The sequence below is a fragment of the Blennius ocellaris genome (genome assembly GCF_963422515.1).
Source record: "Blennius ocellaris genome assembly, chromosome: 1".
NCBI classification, from domain to species: Eukaryota; Metazoa; Chordata; class Actinopteri; order Blenniiformes; family Blenniidae; genus Blennius; species Blennius ocellaris.
The window spans coordinates 30,392,675-30,409,487 of NC_137650.1; the positions used below are offsets into that span (position 1 = coordinate 30,392,675).

At 44.0% G+C, this 16,813-nt stretch overlaps 2 protein-coding genes across 2 annotated transcripts in view; one reads left to right on the forward strand and one right to left on the reverse strand.

Moving 5' to 3' along the window:
- Window positions 1–356: 356 nt before the first annotated feature.
- Window positions 357–5,622, forward strand: gldn (gliomedin). Its single transcript, XM_080496947.1, has 10 exons — window positions 357–1,009; window positions 1,658–1,709; window positions 1,795–1,812; window positions 1,931–2,029; window positions 2,493–2,585; window positions 2,701–2,817; window positions 2,944–3,027; window positions 3,108–3,233; window positions 3,948–4,098; window positions 4,185–5,622. Exons 1-10 carry the CDS (start codon window positions 485–487, stop codon window positions 4,648–4,650), a joined length of 1,731 nt encoding a protein of 576 aa, XP_080353073.1. The 5' UTR covers window positions 357–484; the 3' UTR covers window positions 4,651–5,622.
- A 95-nt stretch (window positions 5,623–5,717) lies between these two features.
- dmxl2 (Dmx-like 2) overlaps window positions 5,718–16,813 on the reverse strand; it is a 37,715-nt gene continuing 26,619 nt past the window's right edge. Inside the window, exons 39-54 of the mRNA XM_080496958.1 lie at window positions 15,854–16,041; window positions 15,600–15,733; window positions 15,415–15,500; window positions 14,933–15,134; window positions 14,308–14,425; window positions 13,438–13,503; window positions 12,500–12,586; window positions 12,197–12,318; window positions 11,943–12,081; window positions 10,191–10,251; window positions 9,553–9,680; window positions 9,382–9,459; window positions 9,173–9,264; window positions 9,025–9,077; window positions 8,711–8,928; window positions 5,718–7,801 (exon numbers count right to left, since the gene is read on the reverse strand). Coding sequence (XP_080353084.1) covers window positions 7,592–7,801; window positions 8,711–8,928; window positions 9,025–9,077; window positions 9,173–9,264; window positions 9,382–9,459; window positions 9,553–9,680; window positions 10,191–10,251; window positions 11,943–12,081; window positions 12,197–12,318; window positions 12,500–12,586; window positions 13,438–13,503; window positions 14,308–14,425; window positions 14,933–15,134; window positions 15,415–15,500; window positions 15,600–15,733; window positions 15,854–16,041 — 1,982 coding nt within the window. The 3' untranslated portion in view covers window positions 5,718–7,591. The remainder of the gene's footprint in view (window positions 7,802–8,710; window positions 8,929–9,024; window positions 9,078–9,172; window positions 9,265–9,381; window positions 9,460–9,552; window positions 9,681–10,190; window positions 10,252–11,942; window positions 12,082–12,196; window positions 12,319–12,499; window positions 12,587–13,437; window positions 13,504–14,307; window positions 14,426–14,932; window positions 15,135–15,414; window positions 15,501–15,599; window positions 15,734–15,853; window positions 16,042–16,813) is intronic.

Here is a 16,813-nt window from a genome sequence, read left to right on the forward strand (position 1 = left end):
GTGTGTGTGTGATGTCAGCCTGCCCACGGCGGTGCAGTAGAAAGGCCTGTGATGAATATAAATCAGGTGACTGAACAGGCGGGGGTTTCTTCCCAGACAAGCCCAGAAGATTGTGTAATGCCCACTCCTACTACATTACTGGGTTCTATGAGTGCGTGCACACACACACACACACACACACACACGCAAACGCCACACACACATATACACATAACCCCTTCTCCACTTGGCCAACTGCACAACAACCAGTGTATTTACCAGCCTGCCTTCAGACCGACCGGCCGTGAGGAGCGAGGCTTTGAAGCCGACTGGACTCTCTTCAATAATCAGAAAAAAAAGACTTTACATTTGTGGAGATGAGCTCCTTCTTCCTCTGGATTACAGCTTGACTTTTGTTCACTTGAATTTTTTGTCGACGTCTCGGACTTCCTCTGCCTCGTGCAGTTGTTTCCAACCGCTGCAGTCGACGCTCACTCCCCTGTGAATGCTGAGGCTGGCGGGCGACCCTCAGAAGAGAGGAAGTGAGGTGGTGACGATGTGGATCCCGACGCCGAGCATGACCGTCTCCCAGCGAGCCGTGCTGTACGGGACCTGCGTCCTGGCGCTGGTCAACTCCGTGGGCCTCCTGGTGCTGCTGGTCCAGCAGAACCAGCAGCGCGTCAGGCTGGATGGGACGGAGGCCAGGCTGGGCGAGGTGGAGCAGAGCTCGGTGGTGGAGTTCCTCCAGGAGCTGCCCAGAGGAGCGGCGGGGCTCCGGGCCGGCGCGGCGCAGCGTCAGCAGTCCTCCAGGAACAAGAGGAGCCAGGAGCTGGAGAAGGAGCTGCAGCAGGAGCAGCACCAGGGGGAGGTGAAGGAGAGCTCCCAGCAGGAGGCCAGCCAGGAGGTGGGAGAGGAAACGGAGAGGAAGACGAGGCACGAGATGAAGCACAAGCCCCGACACAGCCAGCGGTACTTCAAGGCGGAGGTGCAGGACGACATGATGATGATGATGACCTACTCCATGGTGCCGGTGAGACTTTCCCAGATGAATGAAGATAAATCGCCGAAGGGCCGTGACCGATGCAGTCGAACGTGGTCTGTTCTTGATGGTTTGAGAATATTTGGATGTTATGAGCAAGTGTGGGAGCTCATTGGATACGAGCATGATTGGCGATGACTCTCACTCTGAAGATATGATCCACGTGCTTTTACAGCTTAACAATGATGGAGGATGTTGGTCCTCACAGATTTTATTCTTGTATACTTAAAAAAAATTCTAATGCTTTTTTGATGTGGACAGTTTCCAGCCAATACTTCCCCCCCCCCCCCCTCACCCTCCCCCACCATGTGACTTACACATAATTGAACACATTTAATCTCTTGAGCTAATAATGTATGCGTAAGGCAATATAAAGAAAACAATGTTATAGGTTTTGTTGAATAATATTTTTTTTTAAAGGAAAATAAAAGAAACATTCTAAATAAATAAATAAATAAATAAATGTTGTCAATTAATACTGAAAAAACCAAACCATTTAAGAAATATTTAAATGAATGAATTGGTTTTTACTCATAATGGCATTTAAGGGGGAAAAAACCAATTTTATTTATTTATTGTTATTGAACTTAAAGCTTCATCATTTTAAAAAGTTATTTCTTGATATATGTTGTTTTTCAGATCAAATTGCTGATTGACATTTGTAACAGCACCAAGGGCGTCTGCATCGCTGGTATGTTTCACTCAAAAACCCAAACCTGAATACATAAAAAATGTCCCTTTAAATTGTCTAACGCCACCAAATCTTTCATTTGCAGGACCTCCAGGACCACCTGGTATGTAAATATATCAAAGTGTAAACCATCGAGCATGTCTAGTCCCGTATATATGAGGAATGACTTTTCCTTTCTCATGATGGTGAAGACTTTTTTGTATTTTTGGTCGTACTTTAAGGTTTGCCTGGTGCGGACGGTTTGCCAGGACATAATGGCACTGATGGCATCCCGGGACTGAACGGAGAGCCCGGGGCTGATGGGAAACGAGGGAAGAAAGGTAGAGAATAATGTCTGTTTTCACTCATCGTCCGTCTTTACTGAAGGCCTCGGGCGCTGATGGCCACTTCAGCTGCCAGAGCATTTTAACAATCAGAGGGTTTGAGTGTAACCTGGAGGGAAGTACACCGAAACACTGAAGCATGCACACACACACACACACACACACAGTGACATCACGCTTATCACACTGCTTCCGATTCATAAACGAGTGAGGAGGATGAAGCTGCTCCCTTTCTCTCACATTCTCTTCTATAATGTTATTCATCGTTGTGGTTTTCAGCTGAATGAACCGGAAAAACTCTGATTTTCTTCCCACTTCACTTTTCTTTCTTTCTCTCCTCCGTGGTCGATGAGTCACGCTGGCGGAGTCGGTGGGAAGGATTCTGCACCGTTCATGACTGAGTGAGTTCTGACACTGACGATCTGATCGTTGAATTGCTTCTCGTGACGTCCTTCCGAAGGGGAGAGAGGAGAACCGGGGGAGAAGGGCGAGCCGGGAGAGCCGGGTCCACCGGGAGAAGATAGCGAGCCCGTGAATGATGTCATAGTGGAGGGTACGTGGAGTTCCACTCATTTAAACTGAGCTGAAAAGTGTTTCAACTCATCAGAAAGATCTCAGAAGGATAAGTTGTCTTTTTAAATTAAAAAAACCAAAACAAACTTGTGCAGGCCCTCCTGGTCCACCAGGACCTCCTGGACCCGTGGGCCCCCCAGGACCTCCAGGACCTCAGGGGCCTCCCAGACTCAGGCACCACAGAGCCCACCTACAAGCAGCTCACAACATGGGTACGACGACTTAGAGCACGAAACTCTTGACTTACAAATTGTTAAAAAAAACCCAAAACAAACAAAAACAAACCAGTCAAATGGATTTCACTTCAATCACACCATGCGTGTCCTCGTCTCCGACAGGGTTGCTCCACGCCGTCCCCAACGACGGAACCTCACCTGCAAAAGAGGCGTTGAAACTCCACGAGAAGCCGGCCAAGAAGAACGGTGCGTTCCCAGAGGCGAACGAGCCAACGGACAGCGTGAGCGTAACCCGTTCGCCTCATTCTCTTTTTTCCTCCCCACAGAGTGCCTGATCAAGTCTCTGATCAACCCGAGGAACGTGACGAGGATGGAGAGCACCTTCGGCACGTGGATGAGAGACACGGCTCGGCTGGACGACGAGCGGATATGGGTGGCGGAACACTTCTCCGGTAGGTGGAGCCCGGCGGAGCTCATGGTGAATTTCTCTCCAGGATGTACTCTGACCTTTACACTAAGCTGGGCAGAAGATGGATGAATGAATGGACGACAGCAATAATAATCTGTTTTTATAATACGTGTCCATTTTTAAAACTCGTCTTAAAACCCATTTTTATTCTTTGGCTTTTACCTCAGCGTGAGACTCTGCTCTGGTTTTAGTGCCTTTGTTTTTTTTTGCTTTAACTTTTTATGTTTTGTTTATTGTTTTACCATCTGATTGTTTTTATTGCTTTAACTTTTTTTTAATTGTTTTTATTGTTTTAATGTTTTTATTTTGCCTCTTGAGGTTGAGTAATAACATATTACAAAACAAAACATATTACAAAACGTCAAATAAACAACACAAGAGAAAGTAGTTTAAGTAAATAAATAGATAAATAATAATAATAAATACATTATTTATTTATTTTCTAAAATAAGCCCGAAATAAGTCTTACATGCAGGTGAGTAACAGTGAAGTGCAGCACCTCGGGTTACATAAATGTGGTAGAGGGACATTATGAAAATGTTGTTTTTTAAAAAAATGATTATTTATTTCTCAAACGTATGCAGGCATAGTTGTCGTATTCATTCATTGAAACATTCACTCCCACCGAGGGTTTTGTTATATCACGAGCTTTATCACATTTGAAATCTCTCATCACGCGGCTGCTTGTTTTTCCCAGGTCGCGTGGTGAAGGAGTATAAAAGCATCGCCTCCTTCCACAGTAACGGCAGCGACATTGTGGACGTCAGAAAGTTCTACCAAGGCTGCGGCCACGCCGTCCACAACGGTTCCTTTTATTACCACATCGCAGGCACTTCCAGCATCGGCAGGTGAGCGTCGGCGAACTCTCCTCACCGTTTCCACCTAACTTTTCACGCTTTAACCATCATGGTTTTTTTTTTGTTGTTTCCTCCAGATTTGATTTCGACACCAAGAAGCTTCACACTCTGACTATCGAAAACGCTTTGTACCACAACCTGGCCTACCTGCTCCACAACTCCAAGACCTACTTCAAGCTGGCGGCGGACGAGAACGGCCTGTGGCTGATCTTCGCCTCCGGCGTGGACGAGAGCGTCATGGTGGCGCGGCTGGACCAGAGGACGTTCTCCGTCACCTCCTACCTGAACACCAGCTACCCCCGCACCAAGGCCGGCAACGCCTTCATCGCCTGCGGCGTCCTGTACGTCACCGACACCAAGGACACCAGGGTCACTTTTGCTTTCGACCTGCTGAAGGGGAAGCCGGTCAACATGACCTTTGACCTGCGGTCGCCCGGCGGCGTGCTGGCGATGCTCTCCTACAGCCCCAAGGACCGCCACCTGTACGTGTGGGATCACGGCTACGTCCGGCTCTACGTGGTTCACTTCATTTCCGACGAGTGAAAAACACGCCGCCGACGACGAGCGAGAAGACTTTATGCCCCCCCCCCCGTCAGCCATAACATTATGACCACCGTTTATTTATTCAGATGGGATCTGTTAGTGAGAAAGAGGGCTGCATCAGGCAGGAAGCAGATTGTTGGGCCGACAGAAGGTTTTGAGTGAGTCGGATCACATCCGAGATCAAAGATTTTCATCTTTCAAGGGCAAATTATAATAAGAAGAAACAAATGGGAAGTAAAACTGGAATAAAAAAAAAAAAATCTAAATACTGTTTTGGAAATGTATTTTTTTGTAGGCTAAACTAATAGCGGAACTCAACAGTTACAGACTACATGTGAAGACTCACCAGATATTTCAAATTGAAAGTGAATTCAAAGCTTTTCCATAGAAAACAGTCACTAGAATTCACTAAACGTGGTCCCAAGAAAGAGAAAGCTGCGATCAGGATGGCCTCGGTGGTCCCTCTAAACTTACTGCTGATAGAAAAGTTCACTTTTATTTATCCGGTTACTGTGTTATGGCTGAAAGGTGTATGTCAAAAAGAATTAAAATGTGCTGACTACCGGGTTTCCCATCATCCCTGGAAACTGGTGGTATTTATGATATTAAGAGAGAACATGTGTATTTTTTGTTGTTATACAAATTACATTGAATTTAATTGATCATCAAAAAACAAAAACCTAAACAATTAACAAAATCAAATCAGTTCTTGGTTGGAGATCATTTTATTGTTAAAGAATAAATACTGCTGTATGTATATTGTTTGTGATGAACGTGAGTGCATTTTGACTTCCTAACAATCTTAACATTTCTAATCAGCCGATTTCATACAAACTGCATCTCGAACTCGACTTTTGTGGCCGTTGTGTGTTTGAAGTTTGATCTACAAGTGTGTTTGCATGACAAACCCCCTCTAATGATTTTTTTTATATATATATATATACACAGATGTAAATGTTTTCCCTTTTTTTTGTACAAATAAATTCCAACCACGTTTGTGATAAAGCAGCACGACAGCAAAAAAACCCCAAAACAAAAACCAACAAAAAAAACAGTGTCAAATCAGCCTGATGAAATAAAAAGAATTTATTCACTTTACAAAGGTAAAACTGACCATGACCTGTTCTCTCACACACCTTCAGGCTCAAGTGCCCTTTTGTAAGCGTCTACCCATGATATTGGCTTCTTTTCGCATTATTACATGCACACGCACATACACACCAGACACCAGTAGGACCATCGGTAAAACACTTAAAGATACATACAGTACACGTAGTGGGCAGAAAGAGGGAGAGAAACACAAATCTCTTGAATAAATACCATACATACACTTAACAAAAGATACAACTAATCCAACTGGTATGATACAAACCAAAAAATAAAGAAATGCTTTCATGTTTGTACAAGCTGTTGTAGTAGTTCTTATATATATATTTATATTTATATAATTTATATATTAAAACTATTTCAAACATTTTACTACGAGGCCAAATAAAGCCAGACATTCATTTGTATATAACAGTTTCATCTTCGATAACGCATTTATTCTAAATAAACTTTTAGTGTCTCCAGAATTTGAGTGCAAATATCTATTCCTCATGGATAAAACGGTAAAAACAACTAATGAGGTAACACACACACGCACACGCACACACACTTACATACAGTAGACTGTTGCACATCTCCCAGTCAGATACAGTAAAACGCCTTACATTCCTAAAATAAAAGGCAATAAGTTAAATAGTTTTTTAAAAAGGAACGGTCACCCAAACGCAAAACATAAATAATTTAAATAAAATCAACTTAATTAGAAAAACAAAAACAACTGAATTTCCTTGTGCAAGAAAAGAAAAGAAAAGAAAAAAAAAGAAAAGAAATGAGAAGTGAACCTTTGTGTTTCTGCTCTGGGCGTCAAGCTTCGGACCAGACAGATGGAAACATTGAAATCACAGTCACAGGAATAAAACACATCGTCTTCCAAACAGGAATGTTCTAGCAGTGCCGCACAAACAGGCATTTGAGGGCAGGCGGGCAGGCGGACGGACGGCGGACACAGCAGAGTGAAGGCTCAGCCCGAGGACCAAAACCGGGGCTCCGGGTTCGAACCCCAAAAAACACCTCGAGCGGCCTGAGCGAGCGATGGGCAGCCAGTGAGAGAGGAGGGGAGGGGAGGGGAGGGTAGGGGTGGGGGTGGAGCACTTAAGAGGGGGGCGTTGCACCATCAACTCTTCCATAAGGGCTAAGAAAGGCCTGGGGGTTGGGGGGGTGGGGCAAAAACCATTGAAACAAAATGCAGATTCCAACAACTCGATTCACACCGGAAACCACTGACTTAATAACAAACCACAGTGCTGGTTACAGTAGATGCTAAGAGATTTCAGCTGTGGGCACAAAATGACGACAGTTACACACTTTTTAAAGAAAAAAAAAAGAAAAAATTAAAAATTTTCTGCTTGAGCACTTTTACAGAGCACTATCAATAGACCTGTGATTGCACCGCGTAACGAGAACAGGACATGCATAGCTTCCCTATGGACGCACTCTAAGAGTAGAGATTCTTTAATAAAATTACAATAAATCTAGCTTTAAAATCAAGTATGATACCTTTTTGCTTGTAACTTTGTTTTCAGCCTTTTGGGGGAGGAGGGGGGTAAAAAAAAAAAAAAAAAAAAAAGGGAAGAAAGAAAAAAAAACAAACAAAAAGAAGAAGTTTGCAGCTTCGTTTGTCACCCTGGATGTGATTTACGTCGACGGTAAAACCCAAACATGGCTGCACACTCTGACCGCCTCCATCCCTTCAATGGTGATTTTAATGCCTACAGAGTGTTTACATAAGCTTGTGGAATTTTTTTTTTCAATTTTTTTTTTTTTCCTTCAATTTTTCGCTTTTCCCCCGCGTCCGTCTCGTTTCTCTTTGGACCCGCTGAGGCGCCGTGCGGCGTTACAGGATGTCGACCAGGCTGCTGGGGATGTTGTAGCGGTCGGGGAGGACCCTCATCTTCAGGGTGCCGTCGGCCCCGCAGGTGAAGATCCGATTGCCGGGCCGTGTCTCCACCTGCATGACTCCGGCGCCGATGTTGCGGAAGATGGACTGCTTGGCGTGCTCGGTGCTGAAGGAGTGCATGAGACCGTGGCCGGCCAACTTCCACACCTTTTGACCGGGAAAGAAAATGGGTCTGAAGGTTTTTTTTCGACGTCGAACTGCGACCGGAACCGTTCGGGCTCATTTCTGATTTCTGTTCATATGTTCATTTTTTCCCAACTTGGACCGTTTTACTGGATTGATTTATGCTCCTAATCATGTTAAGAGTTTTAATATCTTGCGTATATTATCTCCATGCAGCGCTTTGCCCAGCTGTGCATAATTTTAGCGTTTCAAAAATAAAAGATGACATTGATCTATGGATCCAATTTCAGGTAAAGCTTTATGTTTTTGTCAAATCTCTGAGCTGCTTCATAACACTGCTGACATAGAGGATTTTTATTTATTTATTTTTTTTACATTCACAGGTTTGTTTGATTTAATTATCCTAAATAAACACATTCAAGTTGCATGTGGCACTAAAGGGACATTTCCAGGTCTTAATGGTTCATATTTGCTAAACATGCATATTTTGAAATGGTTGTACAGATGCGTGTTAACAAATACCATTTTTTAAAGAAATGCTGTATAAATATTAATTCCGAGATTAAAGAGTTGGAAAGTGGCTGACGAGAGCAAACGACGTGGATATACACAAACAAGCATTTCTCTTGTGACTGGATCTGCAGCGTTTTCTTTTCGCATTTTATTTATTTATGCAATCCTTCTATATGTGCAGCGGGTTTCCATTTGCCAACTTTACATTTTTGCAGCGCGTTGCTGTTTATGCAGCCCGTTTGAGTACATGCACGCCGTTTGAACCCGTCGGCCGCCGTATATTCGTGCATCCACCGATAAACAACCCATCCCTGCTATTGCTGTGGTCGTGATCCGTTGAAGGATCGTTTCAGGTTGATTTCCAGTGAAACACGAATTCCCACTTTAATAGGTTTGGGCGAGTGACGGAGCGCGCCTCACCTTCATGTTGCCCTCCGCCGAGCCGGTGACGAAGAAGTCCTCGAAGGCGTCCAGGGCGAGGGCCTTGATGGCCGAGTCGTGGGCCTGGAAAGTGTGAAGCAGCTGCCTCTGGCGGATGTCGAACACGCACACAAAGCCCTTCCTGCCCCCCGTGATCAGCAGCTGCTGTTTGGGAGCGTACTGCAGCACGGTGGCCCCGTTCTCGTGGCAGGGGAATGCTTGACGGGGCAGAGAGAAACGCGGGGTTCAAACGACAAAGCGCTTTAAGAGACGAGCGCCAACAGGAGCTGGTTCATAGGTCGGGGGCTCCTTACCGTGGACCATGGTATTGCTGGGTGAAATCAGAGTGTCCCACAGACAAACATTTCTGCGCACGATAAAGGAAGGAAAACAAAAAATGAGTTCGTCACACAAGCACGGGAGAGCTCGTGCCTCGGATTTTCACATGGCGGCGGTGCCGACCTGTTATCGTTGGACTGTCCAGCTGTGGCGATGAGGCTGGAGGACGTGATGAAGGCGAAGTCGCCGCAGGTCTTGGTGTGGCACTGCCAGCTCTGTCAGCAGCGACGGGAAGCAGGGAGACGTTTTAAAGCGCTGCTACTTCTTTAGTGCAATAAACGTGGGATTTAAGTCGGGGGGGGGGGGGGGGGGGGGGGGGGGGGGGGTCTCACCAGGTAGGGTTTCGGGTTGGAGGACGTCTGGTTGACCTGCCAGAGACTGAGGAAACCCTCGCCATCAGCAACGCCGCACTGTCAGAAAACACACAGTGATCAGACTCGGGAGACAAAACACAATTATTACTGTGTGTGTGTGTGTGTGTGTGTGTGTGGGTGTGTGTGTACCTTGTTGCCCTGGGTGTTGAAGTAGAGGCGGGTGACTCTGGCGTTGCCTGCTTGTCTGAAGCAGATGAGCTGCTGAGGTCGGTTCCATTCAAACATTCTCACACTCCCGTCCTGAGCTCCCGTCATGTCTGACACACACACACACACACACACACACACACACACACACACACACACACACACACACACACACACACACACACACACACACACACACACACACACACACACACACACACACACACACACACACACACACACACACACACACACACACACACACACACACACAAATCCTGTCATGTAAACACCGATTGGACTTGTGAGGCGATGGTGTGACACCATGGCGTGATCTGATCAGAGGCCATGTAAACGTTCTGAGATCCGTTACGTAACGTGACCATGAGACGCTTCCCCAAGTGTTTTGAGGGAAAAACTTTCAAAATAAACGTCTGGGAAACCTGGATGCGAGTTCACATGCACATGTCACAAATTGTAAAATCTCGAAATGCAAAGCACTGTGGGAGTCGGACTGTGTGCGAATTAATGTGCACATAAATCTGCACATCAATATGATCGCTTTTTTGAAAGAATTCAATGGGACTGAAGAAAAAGTGTTTTTTTTTCTTGCCACTTACAATACTGATAGATGGGATGGGACGTCATTCTCTTCACATTATTCAGATTTCTCTTCATGATCTGCAAAACATTGAATGAACACATGTTGTATAAAACTTTTTTTTTCTAAAAATAGACAAAGTCTTTTTCTTGTTTGTGGCTTGACCATTGAGTCATCAACAACCGTTAAGGCACTGTATTTCATTTAATTCTAAAGTGTTGTGAGGACATTACTTTATATCTGGACAACATGTTAGTCTACTTCAGTTGATTTTTCGGGTTTCTGTACGTAATTTTCTGACAACTTATTCTATTTCCGACATTTGAAGTCAAATATATGCATTTTCTTTAATGTGGCCTCTTTATATAAATATACCATACTTATATGTACTGAAGGTGACGAATTTAAGAGGGTTCAAGTTTCAACATCATTTTAAGTCCAATAAATGGCCTTTCAAAATAAGGTTTAATTTATGTTTCATGAAACGTGTTTTAAAGGAAACAAATATCGTAGTTCCTGATGTAAATCTATGATAGAAATTGACCTATGATCTGTGTCAATATTGTTGAATTTTTATTATTTATTCATTATATTTAAAGCAAGTTTAATTTTATAGCCCCGTTCAAACAAAAGTGCTTCAAACAGGCAAAGAAACACAGAAACTTACATTAAAAAGGCACAATGAAAACACAGAAGGGAAATAAAACAGAAAATGAACCTAATAAATGCATTTATAGAATAGTGAAAAATTTGAAAGATTTCAAGTAGTCATGTATTAAAATCATGAGAATGCTGCAGCGAGCAATGTTTTCAGTCCTGATTTAAATAATCAAAAGTTAAAAAAAGGCATCTTATATCAAAAATGCTAAAGTTCATTTTGAGAAACTTTCAATTTCTCAATTTTCTTTACTTCAGTAAAACGAAAAAAGCGAATACTTCTGCTGCCTCCGCTGTTAATTCTCGAAAGATCCAGAACGTATTTGAGCAGAGTCCGCACAGACCACACCTTAGAATTACCTTTGTAAACCTACCAACAAAAGCTGCGGCCACGTTAATACCAACAGCTAATTACAACAGCAGCAAATTACAGTAACACTCAGTTCCCTCCTTCAAATCAGAACTTGTTGACAAGACAAAACAATATTGTGTTTAGAAGAAAAAGATCTCTGGCGTTGTGATACGCTGCGCATCAGAAGATGAGGAACAGCCCGCCCAGTGATCCTCCGAGCTTCTGTCCCGTCGTTCTTGCCGTATCACACTGAGGATTTATCAACACGGCTGGAACATGGAGAACCCTGGCTGCGTGGAAGTGTGACGCAAATCCGTACCTTGGGTAGCCGGCTGCGAGAGCTGCCGCTATCTGTATTTATGTGCAATCATCTCTGCCATGCGAGCATGTATCAGCATCTACAGACTCAGCAGGGCAGCTGTTTAGTCGACAAGGTTTTGTTTGGCTTGTTGATAAGAAGTACAAACACCAACTCTGGCTTCAAATGTGAAGTTGATGCAGACAGGGGGTGAATTACTGTTTTTAAGTTACTCCTGTGCTCATATTTAGTGTGTATGAATGGACGCATGTACTAATAATTGTAAAACACTCACAGAATTGGGAAAAAAGAAAAGAAAAAAAGTGCTGTCTGGATGGGTTCAAGCCTTAAACGCTCAGAAGAAGCACTTGGTTTCCCCCTATTGGTTATAACCGAGACTTGCATGCAGCGCCGCCTGGGTCTGTGGCATTCTGCGTGTGAGTGCGTTTGAATGAGCGCCGTACCACGCTGGCCCCCATGCTGGTCTGGCCGCTACCGAGCCACGGCATGGATGCAGAGACCTGCATCTGCGGCGGTGCGAAGGGGACGGAGCTCGCCTGGGCGATGTTCGTATTAGAGGAGCGATGGTCGATGTCGTCGGAGCTGTGACACAAAACATCAGGAGTGAAACACTTTGTACAGACCGTCAGCCGTAGGGGAAAGATTAAAAAATTTTTTTTTTTTTTTTTTTAGGGAAAAGAAAAGTGAGGATTCTAACCTGCGGGACTCTTTATCGAAGTCGTCTCCTATCCAGGTGAAGGGCTGCACGGCCACGAGAGTGGACACATCGACCTCCTGGACGTCATGAGTGGAGGCCAACACGATCTCATTGGAGTTAGCCTGAGAGAGAAAGGAAGTATGACAAAGGCGCATTAAATCGAGGACGAACTTCACAGCAGCTTCATCACATTTCTGAGACAAAAGGTTTGTGAGAGAGCAACTGTTAGTAGCATATTCACTATTTAAAGAGCGTCTAAGGGAATTATAACACAATTAGAAAGAACAAAGCACACCGACTGACCTTATTAATGGCAAATGCCATGATTATATCAGACTCCTTGTGAATGATTTTTGCTTTTCCTCCTGGATATCCCAGATCCGCCTCCACCTGAAATAAATAAAACATCAAACGAAGCTGAAGCAACATTAAAGCAACCACCCGATCCCACAGAGTGCAGATATGCAAGAATAATGTCTAGAAATCTTTTGTTTATAAACAACTGTATATGCTGAGGTTAGTATTTTTTTTTCTTTTTTAAATTTCTTTCTAAATGAAGAATAGGGAACAAATTACTTTGAAACAGCTGCTTTTAGCAATCGAATCACTCCCCAAATTATTCAGATTTCATGTCAAAGTTGCGATGGTGAAAAGCCACATTCGAAAGGGGAGCGAAGTAATCACTGAAGAATGTGTGTTTTCATTAATCATCTGTTGATTGGTGTTCCTGGGGAAGCGACGCCCCTCTACAATAAGCAAGCCTCGCACAGCTCTGACAGTGAACATGCAAGTTAGTAGTTCTACGTTGTGTCATTGACTGTTTGGGTCCGGCAGATTGAGTCCAGCTGAAGATGGGAGAGGAGTGAGAGAGAGAGAGAGAGAGAGAGAAACGCAGGCAGACGTGTTACTGGTCGGGTTCGGATGTGAGGTAGTGAGTCGAAGCCACAAAGTGTCCCAGTGAGGGGAGAAGATCAGACGTTAACTCTAAGCCTTACGGAAGACAGTTTTATGCCAGAAAAAAAAGTTGCCAGAGAAGTCACTTTGAGGCCAAGCTGGAGAGGAGACTTCCAGCACTTCACCCAGTCTGGTGAAAAAACCCAAACCCTGTGCAGTGGGTGCGCAAACGATTTAGTTTTTTGTTGTAATATTTAATGCACCTGCTCCTTCAAACTTGGCTTTGGAGTGAACCTCCCACACAGGAGAGCAGCTGGGGCCGGGGCCGGTACAATGAATGATACTACCTTATAGAGACTGCTAGCTCCTGCTATGCAGTGTTGGCCTATACGGTCCTTATGGTTCTCTACAGACTACACAACACAGAGGCAATATAGACAAAGAACACACCAACACAGCACAACAGAAAAAAGAAAAAAAAAACACATGCAACAAACACAGAGAAATAAAAACATGGGATGAAAAGTGAATGAGGAGGGCTGACAGGATCTTAATGCATCACAACTTTAAACTCGGTCCGCCTCATCAGTACGGTGAGGTGCAGGTGAGACGGCGGAAGAACGGCGTATGAACTGATCTGATCATTACAGCTCGAATGTGCCACAAGTAACTGGAACTGCACTCGCGAGAAAGCGTAAGATGAAAGAAATGATTGTCGTTTGTGCTTCTCCTGGTCTGGCAGCTTACAGTAGCAGGCTGTGCTGAGAGTGATTACATAATAATGAACAGTTCCTCCAGACATCAGAACTGCTTTGTACTGGATGCAAGTTCAAGGAGTCAAAACAAAGATAATAAGAACAACAGAAATATCAGAAGCAGATATTATGTTAATTTCTCTGTGTGTTATAATATAAATGAAGTCTTCAGATGTGCAGTTAGATCTGGATTAAACGCGCATGTGAATGTACGTCATCGAGGCTTCTCTTCCAATTCAAGGTCTCCAATAATGACATCAAAGGAGGAGTAAAATGTAACTTAAAAAATTCAAGTAACTTATGATTGGGTCGATACCATAACTGTGTGGAAGGAGTAAAAGAAAAAAGAAAAAAAGGGAGCAGTATTTGATGCGCATATGAATTCAAACTACTATCAAAACAAAGAAGGATTTAACAATGATAGCTAATGAAATTAAAATAACAACAATGTGCTGTGCTGACCTCACTCTGCTTCCTTTTCTTGGTGAAAATGTAACGGATCAAACACTCTTGAAGAACTTCCTGTTTCACCAGAAAATGCCAGAGCCTTCGTGCTGGAAAGGACTGGTGATTCTTTGTCCTGGAAAAAAACAATAATACCATTATCAAGTTATTCTATTTTTTTTCTTTTTTTAATGAATAAGACATGAATCAGCATCAGGAATCGTTCAATGTATGGTGAAATGGATGTCAGAAACTATAAAAACCTACATAGTCCAGGATTGAATATAGATCTGTGTGATTGATTAACCCTGTGGTGGATAATAATCCTGTCCATGGACTCCGTCTTCACCCATAATCCAGTGGGATTGTCGCCCCACGACCTGATGCATTCATTAAAATGTGGTTTTAACTGAACCATAGCATTAACACTGGCTAAAATGTCAATACCATCATACGTTGGCCAAACGTCTATGTGAAAATGACATCATTATACATTTTAGGGGTTTGACATTAACTATTGTGCAAGTTCAAAGTGTGAAAATACAGATGCAGAGTTAAATACAGGAGCCATCCGGGAGCTGCCGGAGCTACTATGCGAAGTAGTGGTTATACGTTGGTGTACTGTCTGTGATTTAATACATACTTGAAGGGTGTGTTGTCTGGCTCCAGCATGGCCTTGTGTCGCAGTATGGCGGGTCCTCCTCCGGCACTGAGGTCAGTGGGGTAAGTGTTGATGTAGTTGGGAGGTGGGCCGTCAAACTTGTTCATTCTATCCAGCAGAATCTGTTCCCAATTCTCTAAAGTCTTCAGCACAGCGTTGGTAAGCGGGGAAGTGACTGGCAGGTCTGTGACACAAAACATAGGCACATAAAGGGAAACTGTTGGCATTTTGTACAGACAATAACATTTTGTTTTATTTACGATGTGGGAGGCTCCCATCATTTATGTATGTGTTCCAACAATGTTCCACCAAATCCTTGTGAATTTAATTGAATATCATATTTTACATTGTCAGCTTTTCTTTAAACTACTTTGTTCATTGAAAATGTGACATCTTGGAACACACCCCTCTTCCTTAAAAGGGCCTTTAAGAAGCTGCTAAGGATGGCTGATGAGAGCGTGTACCTGTGAAGTCAAGTCCAGTAAGAGGAATGAAGTTCTTCACATAGTGATGAGCCAGTTTCACCGTGACCAGACGGATCAGAGCCCAGCTGCACACGTCACAGACAAAAACACAAAAAGGTCAAGAACCGAAACAGACGTTTCAAACATATAACATTTCGGAAACAAGCCGGCCTGGGCGCCCCGACCTGTAGGAGTTGGGGTCAGAGTGCTCCGTCATCTGCGTGTCAGAAAGGAAGGCGTCATCGTCATCTTCATCATCCTCTGCGCCACTTTCATCCGAGTCGTACAGAGCGTTACTGTCCGATAGAGGCAGGAACGGCTGAGAGGGAGGATGTAATGATAGAAGAGGAGGAACGCAAAAAAAAAAAAAAATATTAATACAAATTCAGATCGATAAACTTTTTGAAATGTGTTGTTGAGTTCATTCAACGGTAATTACTTTGGCCACGAAGTAGTCCCACATGCTGAGCTCTGGAGGAATGAACTTCTCCCTATAGGCGGGCCTCTCGGCGGGCACAGGAGGCGGGGCGGCCGGCGTCTCCTTCACGGGGCGTCCGGGAACCAGCATCCTCATGTTGAATCGACGTCGGTAACGGTCCACGTCCTCGGCTGGTTGAGGGGGAGCAGCTGGGTGGAGGAGAGACATGGAAGGGCGATATCTTTCAAATACACTGAACCGCCATAAGGAGGTATGTGCAGCAGACTGCAGTGTGCCGTCATTTTATTTAAACAGGAAAGACGAGCCGAGACTCCAAAAGAGTTAAAAGAACTGCAGCCACACTCTACTCAGAAACGCCACTTCAACACCTACAAAGGAGATTAACTACAAGAGAACAATAATCGTTTCCAATGTGTGGATCCTGTCTCAGTTATGAGACTTTGATAAGTCAAAACAAATAGAAGAAAGAAAACAAACAGCTCTATTTGTAAAGGAGGGACAGAAACAAACCAATACAAACACACAGGATGGCGGAGACAGAGCAAGACACACTGGGTTGCGCACAAACCTGCACCATTATCCTGGGTGGCTATCTCTGACATTACACCAGACAAAACAAAACAAGACAAGACACACACCGGAGTAGACAGTGCAGTTAGACACACGATATACTTCACAATCCGCTACATGACTGCATCAGTAAATATTTGATGTGACACAAAATAAAACATGAAACACATCAAACAGTGATGGCAAAATTTTGGTGGATCAGTCATGTGCTACACCTTGTCTTGTTTTCACACTGAGGGGAGGCAAACATGACAAGACTGGCAACTGTGGCATGTTTTTGTTAAGAATGAATGTTAATTACCATGACGGTGGGACACCAATGTGTAATGTTCACGTGTGGCATCCGTGTTTGTGACATGCATAAAAGTGGGCAGCGGCCCTCAAAAGGGG